This window comes from Dermochelys coriacea, chromosome 9, assembly GCF_009764565.3.
Source record: "Dermochelys coriacea isolate rDerCor1 chromosome 9, rDerCor1.pri.v4, whole genome shotgun sequence".
Taxonomy (NCBI): domain Eukaryota; kingdom Metazoa; phylum Chordata; order Testudines; family Dermochelyidae; genus Dermochelys; species Dermochelys coriacea.
Window position 1 is genome coordinate 32,377,374 of NC_050076.1, and position 22,784 is coordinate 32,400,157.

The 22,784-nt window shown below is 43.6% G+C and overlaps 1 protein-coding gene across 9 annotated transcripts in view; it reads right to left on the reverse strand.

Moving 5' to 3' along the window:
- The window catches only part of LOC119860945 (U2 snRNP associated SURP domain containing), a 75,120-nt gene extending 53,410 nt beyond the window's left edge, over positions 1 to 21,710 (reverse strand). For 2 of the 9 annotated variants that reach the window (XM_038415159.2, XM_043492867.1), the window contains exon 1: positions 21,366 to 21,559. In XM_038415159.2, coding sequence (XP_038271087.1) covers positions 21,366 to 21,410 — 45 coding nt within the window. In that variant the 5' untranslated portion in view covers positions 21,411 to 21,559. Of the gene's footprint in view, positions 1 to 21,365 lie in introns of all 9 variants that reach the window. The other 7 variants (XM_038415158.2, XM_038415156.2, XM_043492866.1 and 4 more) reach the window with 7 other exon arrangements.
- Between the last annotated feature and the right edge of the window lie 1,074 nt (positions 21,711 to 22,784).

Here is a 22,784-nt window from a genome sequence, read left to right on the forward strand (position 1 = left end):
GGGTGGCCGAGTGAGGGCGCAGGGCCACATGGGACAGGGAGAGGGGTGTGCAGGGTCACATGAAGGGAAGAGGTGGCTGAGTGGGGGTGGAGGGCCATATAGGAGTTGGGGGTAGCTGAGTGGAGGCACAGGGACACATGGGGATGGGGGAGGGGCTTCAGGGACATATCGAGGAAGGGGTGGCTGAGTAGGGGTGCATGGCCACATAGGGATGGGGGAAGGGGATGCAGGGACACATGAGGATGGAGCAGATGTGTCTGACTGAATGAGAGGGTTGGGGTCATCCAGGATCTACATGGCGGAGGCTCCCTAACAATCCATCTCTGCCTAAAAAAACCCTGTTCCATACTTCTCCCACCCACACCCAACCACCTGTTAAGTCCACACCCAGGCTCCATCCCAGCAATTACTTCCCTCTCCCTCAGCTCCTCCATTACCCCTGACTCCCCCAAGTTTTTGCATGGCTTCTGAGGGGTGCAGGAAACCTGTACTGTTACAGGCATACTTGCAGACAGGTATTTTGAAAAAATTACCAAAATAATTGAAATTGGCACTATTATAGTGTGTTATTTTGACAAATAAAATATGCAGAATTTTGCAGAATTTTAAATATTGTGCACAGAATTTTTAATTTTTTGGCACAAAATTCCCCAGAAGTATAGACTATTAGCTATGTTCTTCCAGAATATAGGGCCAGGAAGTTATCTGATTCAACCTTTAGTAACATTCGGAAGATGAGCCTGAAAATCCAAGATAAAGTTCACCTTCAAGCTACAGACAAAGTGGCACCATAAACACTCTTTATAAACCTCAACCTACCTTTCTCATTCAATAAATACTATCTATAAAAATGAAATATTAATGTTTATAGTGAACTATAACCTGCCTAGTAATTACTTTTGTTATTAAAAACTGGCAAACTCAATTCAAACTGATACAAACTAATTTTACCCCATTAACAAAATGAAGATGACTCAGTCCATGCAGTTTTACACTAGTGCTTATGTAATATCTATATTTACTTGGCTTTTATTGTCACTCAACATCACACTGAAAATAAGAATGATAATTCAGTGCTTTACAGAAAGGCAAAAGGCAATTTGCACAGTTATCTTTTAGACAAGTAACAGAATTAGAATCCCCTACTCACCTTTCACTGAAATTCTAGTTATCTAAAAAGACTGTGAAGAAAGATTTGCTAGTATGTGCAACAACTAGGCCTTGCCAAAGACAGATGGTTTTTGGCAATAAGTTCTTAAGCTTTGCTAGCTTTTAGTTCATGGCTGAACAAAACAATGTCTCTTTTTAAGTATCCTTATGTAAAAGCGATTATATTTAAAGATATCCAATTTATTATTAAATAAATTAAATAAACTAATGCACACATGACAAAACAAAGACCAGTACATATACATATAGTCTCATCATAAATAGGGTATTTATTTTAGAAGAGGTTCCTTATTAAATCTTTAACAGTGGCTGAAAGTTCAATTTTCCCTTCTCAACAAGTAAGATCCTTAATTTTAGATGATTATTGTTAATTGAAAACATTTTTAGAGAGATGCCACAGAACAGAAAAAAGTGCAAATTAAATTAAATACATATGTTCCAGAAAACTCCACTACTACAGGAGGATCCTCTGTAACTTATGGTTGTTTCATACAACATTTATGTTTAAATTGAAATTAAAAGTAAAATGTAGAGATAACTAAAAATATTGGTAATCTTTTAAATTTCCTCAATACACCTCTACCCCGATATAACGCTGTCCTTGGGAGCCAAAAAATCTTACCGCGTTATAGGTGAAAATGCATTTTATCGAACTTGTTTTGATCCACCGGAGCGTGCAGCCTCCTCCTCCCCCACCCCCCGCACCCAGAGCACTGCTTTACCATGTTATATCCGAATTCGTGTTACATCAGGTCACATTATATCGGGGTAGAGATGTATTCGCTACTGAGCATTAACAGACTTCTTTGTTGTAAGAAATTTGTCTTTTAAACATGTCATATTAAGAAAATGTTATTCCTCATCAATCCAGATTGGAACAATGCAGGCACCAGTAGTCTAAGAAATACTTTGCTCAGAGGATGGCCAGTTTCCAATTCACCAAGATATTAGCACTTACATCTGCAAGCACTGTGTCACTTTAAGGAAACCACCTCCATTTTTAACACCACCAAATCCATTTAGTTCAAGAACTGAACTAAATAAAGAGCTGGTCTACACTAGAAAATAAGCGCTAGGTTGATGGAAGAATTCTTCGGATGACGTAGCTATCACCTCTTGGGGAGGTGGATTACCAACACCAATGGGAGAACTCCAAGTTTCATGTGGATACAAGCCCAAAACCACAAAAGCCAACGATACAATGCCCACAAGGAGATACAAAGTGCCTCCAGGCTTCAAAAATTGAAAATAATAACTGTGTCACCTCCCATCCTCCATACAATTCTATCTTCACATTCCTCACTTCACCTGCACCAACAGGGCTTACCTTCACTATTGAGGTAACACAAGGCATAGCTCAAGCATTGTGGTGGTAGTAACACCAGTTCACTGGCGCAACTGGGAATATAACTGTAAATTAAAAAGCCACGCTTCTTTTCTGAAAACATTTTTCCTCCTTTCCAATTACCAACTTCAAACCTTTTTTTCATATCCCATTATTATGTGTTACACTATTGCCTAAGGGCCCCAATCTACAATCAGAGACACACTGTTCTAGGCCATACACAAATGTAATAAAAAAGACAGTCCCTGCCTCAGAGTGACAAGCCAGGTGTATGACAAGACAACAGCGCATGAAAGACAAATGGCAGGGATGATTTGGTTATCAGATGTTAAAATGAGCATATTTTGAAAAATAACAGAAGCACAGAAAAGCTTGAAACATCCGCCCATCTCACTTGTTATGGGAAAACATGGAAGGTTTACGACATCATTTGAAATTCTCCCCCTTTTAAAGAAAATAATTTTCTAACCTTGATGTTTTGAAAATAATCTTCCAAAACATGAACTGATGCAGTGTCATCTTCCTGGGGCTGCTGAAAATTCCAAAGCCTGTGCTGCTGGCCACAGCAGTCTTAAGCAGCAGAATTAAATTTACAAAACCCTTGTAAGTTCCTTACTAGAGGCACTGGAAAACTCTGAGCATCAGCAGAGGCAGGTACAGAGGCATATTATCCAGCATATGAAACGTAACACTTAGGCTATGTCTACACAAGAAGTACATTACCAGTAAAGGAACACCAATATACTATACAAGAAAACCACTCCTAGCATGGACACAGCTATACTGGCAAAGCTGCATTTTATATCAGTATAGTAACACTCTCATGCTTTCATGAGAGAAGCAAGCTGTAGCAGTAAAAGTGAAGTTTTGCCAGTACAACTGCATCCACACTACGAGCTTCTGTCAGCACAGCTATGTCAATCAGGAATCACACCCAGCTGACACAGCTGTGCTGACAGAAGCCTGTAGTATAGACATAGCCACTGTTGTAAAGTTATAGTGAATACTGTACACTATTTTTTGAGAGGTTTCAGAGTAGCAGCCGTGTTAGTCAGAGAGAGTATGTGCCAGGGTGGATTTGATTTAAATCACTAGTCAGGAAGACTCGATTTAATCATGGTTTTCTACATAAAAGTGTATTCTTGTCCGTTACAACCTTAATACATATTCTTCACAACTCAGAGATAGATGTAGGTTTCATTTTTAGAAGGTACACACTATACATTTTTAAATGATTTATTTTGAAAACTTTTCAGATTAGTTTTACAGCTATATCAGAAAATAAATGATCGTTTAGTTATTTCATTTACCAAAGGTAACTGAAGCAGATATTTATGAAGTCTTTGGGAGGTGAACCATCATTAATATTTGGAGGATTTTCTTGCCATGCTGTATTAGAAGAACATTATCAGACAGACATTTAAATTGTTTTATTCAACTAAAACAATGTTATGTATTCTGGATTTTTTTCTTCAACAGCAAACATAATATTTTAACAAAACAAGCATATGAATTTTTGGATTTAGTTAAACATTCAAGTTTTTTAAAATCAGGTTCATTTTTGATAAATTTTTTTTTTTTAACTAAAATAGTTAAATGAAATTTTTTTTAAAAAAATCGACTGTGTCAGCCAGGTCAACATGAGAAACTTAAAATATTTACTTCTGCAACTAACTCAGTAGTCTTCACCTTCATTTTCCTGTTTGTTCATAATCTGGAAAAGAAAAACAATCTTCTCCTTTTTCAGATCCCAAACGATTTCTCAATTTGGAATGAATTAGTCCAAAGGAAAAAAATATTCTTTCTACACCGGCAGAAGTTACTGCTGTTAAAAGTGAGAACATCTCATCAACAGTCTCTGAATCCAAGTGCTTAAGTGACTTCACCAGTTCACTGGTGTGACTTTCTTTAAAACATCATCAGCGAACAGCTATTTCTTGAATGGTTCCTAACTAGGTCTCTTTTACGGCCTGCTGCCATTATAGGTTTTCCCTTCTAGTGAGAGAATGGTATGGTAGACCTCAAATCAATGAAAGCTACACTGAATGTGACCAGACAGCAAGTGTGAAAAAAACGGGATGGGGGCAGAGAGGGTAAACAGGAGACTATATAAGAAAAAGCATCAAATATCAGGACTGTCCCTATACAGTCGGGACATCTGGTCACTCTAGCTACACTCAGAAAGACCTCAAGACTTCTGGAATATACTGCTCAAACAGTTTCACTTTTGTTTCTACTGCCTGTCCCTCCCTTCTCACGTGTATCTCCAGATTTCTTCTCCTTGTCCAGATCTATTCTGCCCCCAACAATCTTCTGTTCATTGAAATTTTTGAAACTTTGCACTTTTAGAGAGGTAAAGGATTGACTCTGTGTACACAAATTTGCAGAGGGACAACAGGGTTGAGGTGTGTTATTTCTCACCTCTATATATATTATTTTAAAACATTTTTGCTGTTAACAAAATGTGTTGTGTGTGGAAACACAAATGCACAGTTTGAGAACTGCAAAACTAAGCATCCCTAACGGTATAGATAGATTTCAGAGTAGCAGCCGCGTTAGTCTGTATTCGCAAAAAGAGAAGGAGTACTTGTGGCACCTTAGAGACTAACAAATTTATTTGAGCATAAGCTTTCGTGAGCTACAGCTCACTTCATCGGATGCATTTCCGATGAGTGAGCTGTAGCTCACAAAAGCTTATGCTCAAATAAATGTGTTAGTCTCTAAGGTGCCACAAGTACTCCTTCTCTTTTTGGTATAGATAGAAAGATTAACCTAAATAATCTACACAGAAGCCCCTGGTACCCCATAAAATTGGGTCCCTGATCCATGAACTATTTGAACTCATTTACAAAACTTTTCTTAAACATTATATGAATATAGAATCAGAGTATCAGGGTTGGAAGGGACCTCAGGAGGTCATCTAGTCCAACCCCTGCTCAAAGCAGGACCAATCTACAATTTTTGCCCCAGATCCCTAAATGGCCCCCCTCAAGGATTGAACTCACAACCCTGGGTTTAGCAGGCCAATGCTCAAACCACTGAGCTATCCCTCCCCCTAAAACTTTTTAGAAAGGTGGTTACCCTTCCCTTTTATATTTATGACAGGCCCTCTCAAGGATTGAACTCACAACCCTGGGTTTAGCAGGCCAATGCTCAAACCACTGAGCTATCTCCTCCCAATATGATGTCTCATACTATAGAATTAGAATTAATAATCCCTCTTCCATGATGAGATATCTTTGACCTATAATGTATCTTAATTAAAACTATCTTTAGATAGGTTCTTTCCTCAAAAAGCATTTTATCAAAAAGATCAGATTTAAATAAAAAACGATGTTTTTATTTTATTATTTTTTTAAATGATTGATTTTTATCCACCCTGGTATGTGATCATGTAACATTTGTAAATTTGCTAGAGGATTAAACATACAAGACAGAAGATGTTAAAAAAAAATCCAACCAAACAGAGGGGGTGCCATGTTTCACCAAGAGATCCAACAGCAATGTGCTGGGAAAGAAACCAACCCTAAATACCAGGAAGGGTGATGGAATTTCTGCTAAGGTGCTGCTTGAGAGGCTGTTTTGGACTCCAGCTTTTGTATCACATTCCACTTATAAAAGTCTAATAAATGTGACACTCTAATCTCCTACAGTTGTTCCCGGCTGCTGCAAAGGGGAAGAGTTTGCACTACTCTACCGTTACAGCAGGATCTATTTTTCAAATACAGTAACTCCTCACTTAACATTGTAGTTATGTTCTTGAAAAATGCGACTTTAAGCAAAATAATGTTAAGCAAATCCAATTTCCCCATAAGAATTAATATAAATAGGAGGGGTTAGGTTCCAGGGAAATTTTTTTTTTGCCAGACAAAAGATTTTAAAAATATACACACACGCAGAATATAAATTTTAAACAAATAATTTAATACTGTACACAGCAATGATGATTGTGAAGCTTGGTTGAGGTGGTGAAGTCAGAGAGGTGGGATATTTCCCAGGGAATGCCTTATTGCTAAATGATGAACTAGCAATTGGCTGAGCCCTCAAGGGGTTAACTCGTTGTTAATGTAGCCTCACACTCTACAAGGCAGCAGGAATGGAGAGAGGGGAGACAGCATGGCAGACAGAGACAGAGGCTTTGGCTACCCTTGCACATTATACCGCAATAAAGCCTCCCAGAGCGCTCTACCTTACTCCACATCCACACTGGCAAGGCAGGTAGAGCGCTCTGACTCCCTGGCTGGAGCGCTCCTGGTACTCCACCTCCCCGAGAGGATTAACAGCTGTTGCGCATTGGCTGAGACACTCCAGCTCCAGTGTAAAAGGGGAGTAATGTTATTATGCACTGGTTGACCTCCGGAAACTCCCCATAATCCTCCGGACACGGAAGTGACGTTTCAAAGTTTCGATTTGGGGGCTGCTTATCAAAAAAACAAACAGCTACTGTTTGCTTTGAATGAGTGAGAGGCAGGCAGGGGGGCTCCTTTGATTGCCGACAGCTAACGTTTGCTTGAAGAGAAAGGCGCCCAGGGCGGGGGGGGAGGGGAGGGTTGGGGTCCATTTCCACGAGTGGCTGCTTATCTCATGTATGAGAAAAAAGAAACAGCTGCCGTTTGCGTTCAGTGAGTGACACAGAGGAGGGGGAGGGACAGGGGTCTATACTTACAAGACAGCGTGCTGACACATTCTCAGCACCCCAAAAACCCACTCTCTCTCCCCCCACGCTCCGTCACACTCCACTCCACACCCCCATTTGAAAAGCACATTGCAGCCACTTGAATGCTGGGATAGCTGCCCATAATGCACCGCTCCCAATGCGGTTGCAAATGCGGCCACGACAGTGCGCTGCCAGCTGTCAGTGTGGACAGACTGCAGCACTTTCCCTACTCAGCTATAGGAAGGCAGATTTAACTCACAGCGCTCTATATCTGTAAGTGTAGCCAAGGCCAGAGACACACATCCTGTGTGTGTGAGAGAGAGAGATGCGCATTTCCCCTTTAAGTACGCTGACCCATTCTTAAGTACACTGCCTTGTTAAGTTAATCAGCAAGCTGAGATCACAGCTGCTGCCAGGAAGCTCCCTCCATCCTGAGCCCTGTTGTGTGTCCCCCTGCTCTATGGAGATGGGATAAGCAAAGTGCAGGAGCAAGGGAGAGGGGTACACACTGACATTAGCACCCCCCTTCTCCCCCAACCCCCGCACAGCAAGCAGGAAGCTCCCGGGAGCAGCTCCAAGGCAGAGGGCAGAAGCAACACATGGCAGTGTGGGGAGGTACAGCTGAACTGCCCAGCAACTAATAGCTTGCTGGGCAGCTGCTGCACAGGGAACTTAGGGGAGCAGGGAAGCTGATAGGGCGGCTGTCGGTCCACCCTGGTTCCAAGCCCCCACCAGTTAGCTCCAATGGGCTGCTTTTTCTGCAAGCAGCGGACAAAGCAGGCAGCTGCCAAACAACGTTATAAGGGAGCATTGCACAACTTTAAACGAGCATGTTCCCTAACTGATCAGCAATGTAACAATGAAACAACGTTAACCAGGACAACTTTAAGTGAGGAGTTACTGTACTACTCTCCTATGAATAACTCTAGTCCCTGCCTCTGCTGCTGCTCACAGCTTTACCAGTACCCCATAGGAAACTGTCATTGCTTGACATTTACACACTGCTAACCTCCTTTCTGAATAGCAACAATTAAACTAACCAGTACCGTTAACTTTTTTTCTCATGGTTTAGTGCCTTTCCCTCTTCCACACTGTCTGAGGTCATGTCTACATGAAAAAGTTAGGTTGCCGCAGTTACATCACTCAGAGGCATAAAAAAAAAATCTAACCTCCTGCAAAGACAGGGCTACTTACCGTCTCTCAAGGAGATGAATTAACTACACTAGGAGAACCCCTCCTGTCACTGTAGTGTGTGTCTCCACTGAAGTGATACTGCACCTTTGCCATTGTAGCGATTTAAGTGTAGACACAGCCTGAGGGCATGGCTACACTTGCAGATGTAGAACGCATTGAGTTAAACCAGCCTTCGGAGAGCGCAGTAGGAAAAGCGCTGCAGTCTGTCCACACTGACAGCTTCAAGCGCACTGGCGTGGTCACATTTGCAGCACTTGCAGCGGCATTGGGAGCGGTGCATTGTGGGCAGCTATCCCAGCATGCAAGTGACTGCAACATGCTTTTCAAATGGGGGGGGTGGAGTGTGACAGGGAGTGTGTTGTGTGTATGTGGGGGGCTGGGAGCACATCAGCATGCCGTCTTGTAAGTTCAGCAGACCCCCACCTCTCCCCCCCACCTATCTCTCACACACACAGCATTCCATACTAATGGCTTGCTTTGTCTCGGAGCAGATAAGCAGCCGGCTGTCAGAAACAGAGCCTTCAAAGGGCATATTCACATTCCTGCAGCGATTCAAAAACAATGACAAGAGTGGCCACTTGACTTAAGGGAATTATGGGACATTTCCGGAGGCTGATCAGAGTGCAGTAATGCAACACCTCGTTCACACTGGCGCCGCGGCACTCCAGCGGAGGTGCAGCAAACGTTATTCCACTCGCTGAGATGGAGTACCAGCAATGCGGTGGCTGCAGAGTCAGAGCGCTGTACGTGCCTTCCCAGTGTGGATGGGTAATGAGCTAGTGCGCCCGGGACTCCTTTATTGCGCTGTAACTCGCAAGTGTAGCCAAGCCCTTAGTCTGCAAAAGGCTGTGTTTATCAATTGTGTTAGATTGAGTTAAGTCAACTTTTCAGAAGTGTTACTCTATATCTTAATGAGTGTTAATTTAACAAGTCTGAAGGTGCTATCCAGTTGTGTTATAGCCTAGAATAGACCTTTTCAATCATATTAAGCTAACTTGATTAAAAAATACCCTTTTTTCCCCGCTAACAGAGGGCCTGCTGTTCCCCCCCCCCCGCCTGCATCCAAACAATTTTTTTCAAACTTTCAAAAAATAATTCAATGTAAAACAGCGTCTAAACCCTGAAAATGTTTGCCTTAAGTGTTAAAAAGATATAAACACCTGAAACAGGAGTTTAGAACTGAAATATTTTTACCACCTAAATTACAGAGGTGACTATCAATTCCACTATTAAAAAAAAAAGAGTTCTATTAAATTACATCATTTAAAGACAGATATCTAAATATTGATACATTTTATAAGTGCTTGTACACAAATACTAGAAGTGTAAATACAAAGATGGATGAACTTGAATGCCTGGTATTAAATGAAGATATTGATATAATAGGTATCAGAAACCTGGTGGAATGATGATAACCAATGGGACATGGTAATACCAGTATATAAAATAAACAGGAATGACAAAGTAGGTCGCAATGTGGGGGGAGGGCACTATATGTGAAAGAAAGCATAGAGTCAAATATAGCAAAAATCTGGAATTAATCAAACTACCACAGAATCTCTATAGATAGAAATTCAGTGCTTGAATAATAAGAGTGCAGCAATAAGAGTATACTACAAACCACCTGACTGAGATGGTGACACTGACTGTGAAAGGCTCAGAAAGAGGAGAGAGGCTACACATAGAGACCTGCAAATCTGCAGATATCTGTGGACCATTTTTGCAGATAGTGAATCAGATACAACCATGCATGGCTCTACTCACTGGTGGCACCTGGCCCGTGGTACCTGGCTTGCACAATTTGGGGGGGTGCAGTGCTCTTGGAGCCGGTGGCCAGCAGCCAGTCCAGCCGTTCCCTGTCCAGCAGCTCGGGCCTGTCGGGCAGCGTCAGCATCCCCACCATGGCCTGGCCCGACAGCACCGACTGCACTCCCAGTCCTGGGCCTGTCAGCTCCTGGGCAGCAGCGCCTGCCCCTAGCCAAAGGGACTGGAGCGAACAGGGACCCCACCCCTCCACCCTACTGTGATGCAACCTGCACTGCTGCTGCCATGTGCCATTGCTCACAAGCTCCCGGAAGCAGCACACAATGTGACACCCATTCCCCACTCTGCGCCATCCCTTCTTCTCGAGACCCCACCCTTATGATGCCCTTTACCCCAGTCCCCACCCTGGAGCTGCCTCTTCCCTGCAAGATCCTGCCCCCCACTTCCTTCCCCCCACCCCCCTCCCCGATCTCTAGCCCTCGTGAGACGGCTTGCTGGTGCAGATGCGGAGACCAGTAGAAGATGGTTAACAGATTACAGGTCAAATCGTGGGTTGATCCTGGCGGATGCGGATCAGATGCGGATCCACATTTTTGTATCCACGCAGGGCTCTAGCTACAAAAACAGAAAATCCAATAATTATGGGAGATTTTAACTATCCCTATATTGACTAGGTACACGTCACCTCAGGACAGGATGCAGAGATAAAATTTCTAGTCACCAATAATGACTGCTTCTTGGAGCAGCTAGTCCAGGAATCCACAAGGAGGCGTCCATTCCTGATTTAGTCCTAAATGGGGCAAGTATCTGGTCCAAGAGGTGTATATAGCTGAACCCTCACTAATAGCAACCATAGCATAATTAAATGTAACATCCTTGTAGGGAGGAAAATAACGAAGAAACCCACCACAATAGCATTTAACTTCAAAAAGGGAAACTACACAAAAATGAGAAAGCTAGTTAAATGGACATTAAAAGGAACAGTCACAAGCATGAAATGCCTGCTAGCTGTATGAAAACTATTTAAAAACATGATTATAGAGGCTCAAACTATATATATACACCCCAAATGAAAAAAAACACAGTAAGAGAATCAAAATAATGCCACCTTCACTAACCAACAGAGTAAAAGAGGCGGTTACAGGTGAAAAGAGGTCAACTGAGGAAAATAGAAAGGAAAAACTCTGGCAAGTCAAGTATAAAATATAATTAGTTAGGTCAAAAAGAATTTGAAGGACAACTAGCAAAAGACAAAATCTAACAGCAATTTTTTTTTTTTTTTTTTTTTTAACATCAAAAGCAGGAAGCCTGACAATCCAGCAGTGGAGTCACTGTACAATTGACGTGCTAAAGGAGCACTTAGTTGTGAAGAAGCTAAATTAATTCTCTGCAACAATTTTCACTGCACCTGATGTGAGGAAATTCCAACACTTTAGCCATTTTTTTAGGGCACAAATCGAAGAAACTGTCCCAGATTAAGGTATTAATAGATTAAGTTTGGGAACAAACTGATAAATTAAACACTAATAAATCATCAGGACTGGATGGTATTCATCCAAGAACTCTGAAGGAACTCAAATATGAAATTGCAGAAATATTAACAGTGGTATGTAACGTATCTGTTAAATCATCTTTTGTTGCAGAGAATTGGAGGATAGCTAATGCAATACCAATTTTTAAGAGAGGCTCCACAGATAATCCTGACAATTACAGGCTGTTAAGCCTAACTTCAGTATCAGGCCAATTGGTTGAAACTATAGTAAAAGAACAGAATTATCAGGCACATATATGAACACAATATGTTGGGAAAGAGTCAACATGGCTTTTGCAAGGGAAATCATCCCTCGCTAATCTATTAGAATTCTTTGGGGGGGGGGGTCAACAAACGTTGTCAAAGGAGATCCAGTGGATATCGTGTACTTCAACTTTCAGAAAGCCTTTGACAAGGTCCCTCACAAAAGGCTCTTAAGCAAAGTAAAGAGTCATGGGATAAGAGGGAAGGTCTTCTCATGGACCAGTAACTGCTTAAAGATAGGAAACAAAGGGTAGAAATAAATGGTCAATTTTCAAAATGAAAAGTAATAAATATTGGGAGTCCCTCAAGAATCTGTACTGGGACCAGTGCCACTAAGCATATTCCTAAATTATCTGAAAAAAGAAGTAAACAATGAGATGGCAAAGTCTGCAAATTACTCAAGTCCAAAATTAACTGCTAAGAATTTTAAAGGGATCTCTCAAAACTGGGTCACTGGGCAACAAAATGGCAGATGAAATTTAATGTTGATAAGCATAAGAGGCATCATCCCAACTATAAAAAAAGTGATGGGATCTAGAATAGCTGTTACCACTCAAGAAAGAGATCTTGGAGTCATTGTGGATAGTTCTCTGAAAACATCCACTCTGGCTATGTAGACTCCCTCCTCAGGCCCTACGCTACCAGCACTTCCAGCTATATTCGAGACACCACTGACTTCCTGAGGAAACTACAATCCATCGGTGATCTTCCTAAAAACACCATCCTGGCCACTATGGATGTAGAAGCCCTCTACACCAACATTCCACACAAAGATGGGAATACAAGCCATCAGGAACAGTATCCCCGATAATGTCATGGCTAACCTGGTGGCTGAACTTTGTGACTCTGTCCTCACCCATAACTATTTCACATTTGGGGACAATGTATACCTTCAAATCAGCGGCACTGCGATGGGTACCCGCATGGCCCCACAGTATGCCAACATTTTTATGGCTGACTTAGAACAACGCTTCCTCAGCTCTCGTCTCCTAATGCCCCTACTCTACTTGCGCTACATTGATGACATCTTCATCATCTGGACTCATGGAAAAGAAGCCCTTGAGGAATTCCACCATGATTTCAACAATTTCCATCCCACCATCAACCTCAGCCTGGACCAGTTCACACAAGAGATCCACTTCCTGGACACTACGGTGCTAATAGGTGATGGTCACATAAACACCACCCTATATCGGAAACCTACTGACTGCTATTCCTACCTACATGCTTCTAGCTTTCATCCAGATCACACCACACAATCTATTGTTTACAGCCAAGCTATACGATATAACCGCATTTGCTCCAACCCCTCAGACAGAGACAAACACCTACAAGATCTCTATCATGCATTCTTACAACTACAATACCCACCTGCTGAAGTGAAGAAACAGACTGACAGAGCCAGAGGAGTACCCAGAAGTCACCTACTACAGGACAGGCCCAACAAAGAAAATAACAGAACACCACTAGCCATCACCTTCAGCCCCCAACTAAAATCTCTCCAACGCATCATCAGGGATCTACAACCTATCCTGAAGGATGACCCATCACTCTCACAGATCTTGCGAGACAAGCCAATCCTTGCTTACAGACAGCCCCACAACCTGAAGCAAATACTCACCAGCAACCACACACCACACAACAGAACCACTAACCTAAGAACCTCCCTTGCAACAAAGCCCGTTGCCAATTCTGTCCACATATCACATATCAGGGGACACCATCATAGGGCCTAATCACATCAGCCAGACTATCAGAGGCTCATTCACCTGCGCATCTACCAATGTGATATATGCCAGCAATGCCCCTCTGCCATGTACATTGGTCAAACTGGACAGTCTCTACGTAAAAGAATAAACTGACAAATCAGACGTCAAGAATTATAACTTTCAAAAACCAGTCGGAGAACACTTCAATCTCTCCGATCACTCTATTACAGACCTGAGAGTGGCTATCCCTCAACAAAAAAACTTCAAAAACAGACTCCAACGCGAGACTGCTGAATTGGAATTAATTTGCCAACTGGATACAATGAACTGAGGCTTGAATAGAGACTGGGAGTGGATGGGTCATTACATAAAGTAATGACAGGTTTCAGAGTAGCAGCCGTCTTAGTCTGTATTCGCAAAAAGAAAAGGAGTACTTGTGGCACCTTAGAGACTAACAAATTTATTTGAGCATAAGTTTTCGTGAGCTACAGTGAGCTGTAGCTCACGAAAGCTTATGCTCAAATAAATTTGTTAGTCTCTAAGGTGCCACAAGTACTCCTTTTCTTTTTACATAAAGTAAAACTATTTCCCCATGTTATTTCTCCCCCCACCACACCCCTCTCTGTTCCTCAGACGTACTTGTTAACTGCTGGAAATGGCCCACCTTGATTATCACCACAAAAGGTTTTCCTCCTTCCCCCCCTCCTTCCTGCTGGTAATAGCTCATCTTAAGTGATCACTCTCCTTACAGTGTGTATGATAAAACCCATTGTTTCATGTTCTCTGTGTGTGTATATAAATCTCCCCACTGTATTTTCCACCAAATGCATCCGATGAAGTGAGCTGTAGCTCACGAAAGCTTATGCTCAAATAAATTTGTTAGTCTCTAAGGTGCCACAAGTACTCCTTTTCTTTTTTGCAGCCACTCAATGTGCAGCAGCAGCAGCAGTCAAAAAAGCAAGCAGAATGTTGGGAATCATTAAAGGGATAGATAATAGGACAGAAAATATATTGCCTCTATATAAATCCATGGCACGCCCACATCTTGAATACTGCGTGCAGATGTGGTCACCCCATCTCAAAAAAAGATATATTGGAATTGGAAAAGGTTCAGAAAAGGTCAACAAAAATGATCAGGGGTATGGAATGGCTACCATATGAGGAAAGATTAATAAAATTTGGACTTTTCAGCTTGGAAAAGAGATTATTAAGGGGGGATATGATAGAGGTCTATAAAATCATGACTGGTATGGAGAAAGTAAATAAGGAAGCGTTATTTACTGCTTCTTATAACACAAGAACTAGGTGTCACAAAATTCAATTAATAGGCAGCAGGTTTAAAAACAAACAAAAGGAAGTATTTTTTCACACAACGCACAGTCAACCTGTGGAACTCCTTGCCAGAGGATGTTGTAAAGGCCAAGACTATAACAGGGTTTAAAAAAGAAGTACATAAATTCATGGAGGATAGGTCCATCAATGGCTATTAGCCAGGATAGGCAGAGATGGTGTCCCTAGCCTCTGTTTGTCAGAAGCTGAGAATGGGCAACAAGGAATGGATCACTTGATGATTACCAGTTCTGTTTATTCCCTCGAGGGCATCTGGCATTGGCCACTGGCGGGAGACAGTATACTGGGCTAGATTGATCTTTGGTCTGACCAATATGGCCATTCTTATGTTCTGATTTAAATTTTTTAATTTAAATTCCCTAATATTGTCAGATTACAAAAGTCATATCACTTCCACAGTACTACATGAAAAACCATTTTAAAATACGCACCGAGCTGCATTATTTTCAAAATACTTCACAAACCTTAATTTGGGAACATAGCCAACTAAATTACCAGCAAGCTGCGCAGCCGTGCAGCAGCCTATTTAGTGCCATGCAGGCACTTAAGGAACCCTCCCGTGGACCTGCGCGGCCAGGAGAGGTGCACCCCTCCCCCAGCGCCAACTCTGCTGCGGCGTGGCCGGACCCAGCCACGTATGCGTCACCCGGATCTGCTGCAGTGACGTGGCCAGATCGGGCCCAGCCGTGGTTGGGGTGGGGAAGCCTAGCCCCAGCCGTGGCCAGAAAAGCCTGATCCAGACCCAGGCGCAGCCCTCCCCCAGCCCAGACCTGCTGGGGCCAGGGGAAGGGGCACCTATCCTTCAGCCCCAACCCCAGAGCTGTTGCAGCAGGAAGAAGTGCCTCACCCCCCCAGCCCAGGTGCTGCTGCTGGAGAAGTCCTCTCTCCCCGCCATAGCCCCTAAGCATCCTTCTGCACCCTAACCCCTCATTCCCACCCCCACCCTGGAGCCTACACCCCCAGCCGGAGTACTCACACGCCTGCACCCCAACCCTTTGCTCCAGCCCTGAGCCCTTCATCTCCGACCTCACCCCAGAGCCTGCACCCTCAGATAAAGCCCTCATAGCCCTGCACCCCAACCCTTTGCCCTAATCCTGAGCCCCTGATTCTCAGCCCCATCCCAGAGCCCATACTCCCAGCCAGAGCCCTCACATCCCTGCACCCCAGCCCTCTGCCCTAGCCCATAGCCCCCTCCCACACTCCGAGCCCCTCAGCCCCACCCCCACCACATGAATTTTGTTATGTGCACAGATATGAAGGTGATGTGTCACACCATCTCCACATTGGTGAACATAAAATTCATTCCGCACATTGGTGGGAAAAATTAGAGGGAACACTGATAGCCAACATATTGTTTTGACTTACGTAGCCCGTAATTCCTTTAATAAACCCATATTTTTATAAACTACAATAACATTACCTTCTAACAAAATTACGTAAAGGTCAAGATTTTCAGAAGTGACTACTTTTGGGTGCCCAACTTGAAAAACCTTGTATGGTCACAATTTTCAGAAGGCAGGTGCTCGGCACTTTTGAAAAGTCAGGCCCCTTTAAAGTGTCAAATTGGGTTGCCAAAAATTGAACCCTAAAAAATTCCTAGCCAGAAAACTCAGCCTACTAGACACAAGCAGATACAAAAGACAAGGGGCCCATAGGTGAGGGTCACTGTACTGGAAAGAAACTGAGCCTCCACTCCTCCAGACACTAGAATTTATTATCAAGATGCCATCCAAAGCCACTTCTTGAGACTCCATCATTCCTATCAGCTTCTAGCTAGTAGTTTCTAATACATTTGAGCTCTATCTCCCCTCTAACTCCTCAAAGGAAGAAGAGTATCTCTTTCTTCTCCTGGAGAACCCTCTGAATGCTTCAAAGATGCAGATTCTTACAGCTTTAATCCATTTGATCATGAAGTTGCTGAGAGGATTTCAAGGCACAACTTGAAGCATCTCTAAGTAGCACCAATGGCCAATAGCCCCCAAGGGTCTATTCCGGCAGCTGGGAATCACTGAGGCATAAGGACACCCCATCACACCTTCACAGTAGGAGCATGTCTACACTACAGCTGCAGCACCATAGCATAGACACATCTTCCACTGACATAAACCAGGAGTTCTCAAACTGAGGGTTGTGACCCCTCAGAGGGTCATGAGGTTATTATGTGGATGATCACAAGCTGTCAGCCTCCACCTCCAAACCCTGCTTTGTCTCCAGCATTTATAATTGTGTTAAATATTTAAAAAATGTGTTTTTAATTTAAAGGGGGGGGGGGCTTTGCACTCAGAATCTTGCTCTGTGAAAGCGGTCCCTAATACAAAAGTTTGAGAACCACTGACACATCTATGCCAGCAGTTCAGTCGACCTAACTTCGGCACTCAGGACACAAAATTTTTCATGAGCAAAGCAGCTAGGTTGATCTAATTTTTAAGGGTAAAGGCTTAGAAAAGTGGTGAGATAATGCCAATACATTGGCTCTACGCCACTTAAGCACTCTGCTTCCACAAGAGCAATCCTCATGGTGCCAGAGAAGCCACATTTACAGTTGCTTTTTATCACCAGAGAAGTGCAAACAGTCCTATAGAAGAGCTAAAAATCTGGCCTCAGCTCTTCAAACTCAAACTCTCCCCCCCCCGCATGTCCCTCCCATGGCTGCTACAAATAAAGGGTGGGGAAGAAAAGAGGCCTCCCTCCAACCTCTTATTTTGAGCCCTCTTCCCTGTAAATAATTCCAGCACCTGCCACTCCTGCTTCTTTTTTTTCCCCCCTTCTTCTTCTCTTCGTACAAATGTGAGCTTTAATAATAAAACTGAAACTGAGTTTTGTTAAATTCATATTATTGCTGCTGGGCAAGACTATGAAAAGTAGCAAAAGCAACTGCTGTCTAAAACATCAGAAAGACAATGTTGTATCTACCCACATTATATGGGTTATCTTGAAATTTTAAGGGCTACACGTTTATACTCGTATATAAGCTTTAACTCAATAGAAAATAATTTAAGTTCTAATGCTCAAAAGGGAAATCTTCCCATTCACTAAGAGCAACTGCATTTTTCAAGGCCCACTACTTTCTTCACCCCTCCTCTTAACATACCTGTCTACAAAAAGTTTATATCAAAATAAGCAAACATTTCTGGAAATTAAATTTTATACCTATGTGTATTTCCTATTTCACTATTTAAATCCATATCACTTGTAGACCTGAATAAAGAATTAGAAGTCATTTCTTCTGAAGCACATGACATTTTAATTTATTACTATACTGCTACTGCTAAACTTGTAAAAGCAGGTGCAGCCGGTATTCAACCCATCGCTGCTGGAAAGCAGAGGAAGAAAGAAGGACACATACTTCTTTTATATTCTTCCACGGGCAAAGGAGTGAGTACCCACCTCTTTTATTCCTGCTTACAAGTTTAAGTAACAACACAATGAAAATTAAAATACCACCTGAAAGTTAACACCACTGCTTCTTCAAATCTTATAGACAGCAACTACACTGAAACTCAGCACATTTTTGTAGATTTTACTTCACTATTCCTGGCACATAGTGACTCACCAGAGAAAGCTGCGACTCAGAAAAAGGTGAGTGCTATTTCCCAGTTTTTATTAATACACTGCCTCACTTAAAGCAATGCAGAGTGTGCACGTCCTTGCACTGATAAGTGATGAAATGGCAATTTTTGACTTCAAGTTACAGGGAATCTACTGTTTACTCTAATGACCCATGCCCAATGCTGCAGAAGAAGGCAAAATATTGATTCGGGTCAACACTTTAATGTACCTCTTCCTAATTACCCTTGAATACAAGGACAGTTTTCAACATAAAACACTTCCACCGCTAAGTCCCCATATATAAAGTTTAGCTTGAGTTTAGCTTGAGTTTAGCTTTGAGCTTCCCAAACTCTGGGTACACTTCCTGGTTGAAGGTAGTGGCTGGGGAAATAAGGCTTTCTGACCATACTTGGAATAGATCAACGGGGGAAAAAAAAACAACATCCCAGTGATGGGGGACATTTATATATTTATTGTCTATATATAGTTCATTTAATCTAAGCTGAATAAGTTATCCCCATTTTGGTGAAAGGAAAAAACTGAGTAAGAGATTAAATAATTTACATATTGAGTAGCAATGGAAACAGAATCTTGGTTCTCCGAGTCCCATATCCTATTCCTGGCCCATGACCCTTCCGCTTGGGAAGACTGAATAGCCAGCTGCTAGGAAGAACTACATACTGTTACTGGCTGGTCACTCTAAGGCTTTTTCTACAATAGCACTTTTGTCAGCCACAGGTGTGAAATAACACACCCCAAACCAACACAAGTTTCACTGACAAAAGTACTGGTGTGGACAGCTCTATGTCAGTGGGAGACGCTCTCACGCTGACATAGCTACTGCTGCTCATTGGGAGTGCTTTCATCTCCCGTGAGCATAGAGCAGCTACACAGGAGACCTGACAGCGGTGCAGCTGCAGCAGTGTAGCTGTGCCGCTATAAAGCCCATACTGAAGACATAGCTTAATACCTGCAATGGGATTGAGTGGAAGAGAATTTATGGCTTCACTATACCTAGGATCTTTACCAGGTGCTGGAGAGCACCCAACCATTAGAGTACACTATAGTCCTTACTGATTCCTCACTTTTGTGGGAGATTCAGGCAATAAATGGTTCTCCCACTTCTGGGTATTACTCTTTAGCATCCACCCTGATCAAATGCAGATTTCCTGTGTGGCTTTAAACAAGCCAGCCACTGGCTACCATATAGTTTTGACTCGAGCCTCTCAATCCTCAGCAGGGTTAATTATGCACAATAAAGTTGGCTCACTGAGGGAAAACACCAATGTTTTCAACCAGAAGTGAGAAGCGGGAGATGGAAACAGAAAAGTCAATCTCAAATTAACTACAAATTTCTAATCCACAATCGGGAAACATTCCCTAAACAGGTTTAAATATTTCCAAAGTAGGAAATGGGAATACCTGTGTGAACCAAGTTAAGCACATGCACATGTCTGCAGGATTGAGGCCTTTGATTATTATAACAACCTCTTCCTCATTTCCATCTACTACTACAAAAATATAAACTCCAAACATTTCTAGACTTTTGAGTCAAGAGGATACGGTTCATATGCCCCAATCCTACAACTGCATGGGGGCTCCACAGGGACACAGGATCTGTGCAAATGTTGCTGCAGGATTGTAGGAAATCATGTCAGCCATGGGAATTGGGAACACAGAGAAAATGCATTCCATGAGGCTGCAAAGTTGTCAAACCAAAAACATCTGAAAAACTGCCTAGCAGGCTGAGCACAGGTCTAGGAATAAGACACTAGAAAATGCTGATTTGTCATGTGATTTCGGACATGTCTCCGTCTGTTTTTTCAGAGTCACTGGCCACATCTACACTAGTGAGCTTACAGATGCACAGCCATGCAGCTGTAAGATTGCTCATTTAGCCACTGTATACTAAAGCAGGAGAGTGCGCTTTGGTTGATATAAAACTACCTCAATGAGCAGCTAGCTATGTCAACAGGAGATGTTCTCCCACCAATATAGTGCTGTGCACACAACCATTTGTGCTGGCAAAATTTATGTCCCTCGTGGGGTGTTTCTTTCACGTCCTTGAGTGACATAAGTTTTACTGACACAAATGGTAATGTAAACATGGCCTAAGAACACCTAAATTGCCCCCCACCCTAACAGAGAAATTATAACAAAGGGGTAATGGTTTCAATCTGGAACTGAAATTTACAACAAAACTGTTCATCACCAGAGCAAGAAACTTTAAAAAATAAGGCCTTCAAACAAGGCCCTGTAAAGCTACTGAGATTGTGAGCGTTACAGTGAAACAAAACTGTGGCAAAATCCATCCCAAATGAGCAAGAGAACTAGTTTAACATTAATCCAGGTAAGGGGGGGGCATCGATCCCACCCCCCAAAAGTGCAGCGCTGGGAGAGGGCAAACCCAGAGGAGCAAGGCTGCAGATGCACCCCGCTCTGCCCCAACACAACCCCCGCCCCGGAGAACGTGGTGCCAGCACTGGGTGCTGGGAGGGGGCTCCGCAGGCTAATGGTGCAGGGGGGGGGGGCGCTTCCCATAGGCCTTAGACCCCCCCCATGCTGGCTACGCAGTAGGAGAAACCCTGGACCCCGACCTTCCTGCTGCCCTAGCCCTTCCCCACCGCCCCATCCGTCCCGCCGCCAGCAACCCGCAGTAGCGCCGGGGAGGGGAGGGGAGGGACGGAGCAGGCCGCACGGCCTGCGCACCTGGGTCCGTGCGTCCCGCATGCCCTGGCTCCCCCGCCCCCGGGGATGGATGCCGCTACCCTCCCTGCCCCGAGCGGACCCCGCGCAACGGCGCCGCTTGCAGGGTCCGCGAGGCAGCCTCACCTTCGCACTGGTTTTCTGCGACCCGCCTGGCGTTTTGTCCGCCATCTTGATTCTCTCCCTGGCTCAGCCCTAGCGGCAAGGAATCGAGCACCGATTGAAGAGGGAAGGAGACAGACCGCGCGGAAGAGCGAGGGGGTGGGGGGGGGGGGGGAGGAGTGCGGCGAATCGATGGCCGAGCTAGCGATGCGGACGGCGGGGTGGCGGCAGCGGCGGGTCTGGCTCGGCGTGTTGAGCGCGCGGCAGCCGTTGTCGATCTAAACATACTGCAGCGTGCTGCGTTTGTGTCAGGGGGCGTGACTCTCCCGTCACGTACACACGTTTTCCCCAAAAAGAAAAGGAGGACTTGTGGCACCTTAGAGACTAACACATTTATCAGAGCATAAGCTTTCGTGAGCTACAGCTCACTTCATCGGATGCATTTGGTGGAAAAACCAGAGGAGAGATTTCCCCAGTGTAACTCCATTGATTGCACTGGAGTCCCACCCACTTAACGCTGGTGTAAGAGAGTGGTGAATAAGGCCCCAGGAGTGAGTGTACTGGTAGGGGTGTAACAGAGTGGAGGATTAGGCAGAGTAGGGGCACTGGCCACTGTCTGAAGACAGGTTTCAGAGTAGCAGCCGTGTCAGTCTGTATTCGCAAAAAGAAAAGGAGTCCTTGTGGCACCTTAGAGACTAACACATTTATCAGAGCATAAGCTTTCGTGAGCTACAGCTCACGACAGGGTACTTGGCTAGGTGGACCACTGGGCTGACCAATACATTCTTACGTTTTTACGTTTGCTCTGGTACTTTACTCAAATGATAATTCCTTTCCTGATCCTGCTCTCAGTTTTGGGAGCTGCTCTCTGGCTGCAGTTCCCATGCCACCAGATGTGCACTGTTTCATGCAGCTGGGACTTTGCTTCTCGTTCTGCCTGTAGCATGCATGTCGCTGTGAGGCAAAGTCAGGAGAAGATCACCCATCAGTGAAAGAGTGCTGTTGGAGTTGCTACTTTTCCCAGGCCTTTACAATGGGTAGGATAATGAGGCAAGCTTGGAGTTCAGAACTTTGGAAGCAAAATGCCCCTTAATATTTAAGGGCGAAAGCTAGGGAAAGGGTAGAAAAAAGAGGAAAAATGGATGGTGGCATAAGGGGGTAAAAACGAAGCAGGAATGGGATGAGTAGCCAACTGGAAGGTTGGTGGGAACTCAAAAGTGGGCAGAGAGGTAAGAAGGAAAGAGAACATGAGCAGAAAGAAAGAGGCAGAGCAAAGGGGAAGGGAGGGAGAGACCAAGAATAGACAGAGAAGGGGAGGGAAATGAATGAGGAGAAAGACAGGTTAAGAATCAACAAGGTACTTAAGCATATGAATAGCCTACTGACTTCAGTGGAACTATATATGTGCTTAAAGCTAAGCAGTGTCTTGCTGAATCTGGACTT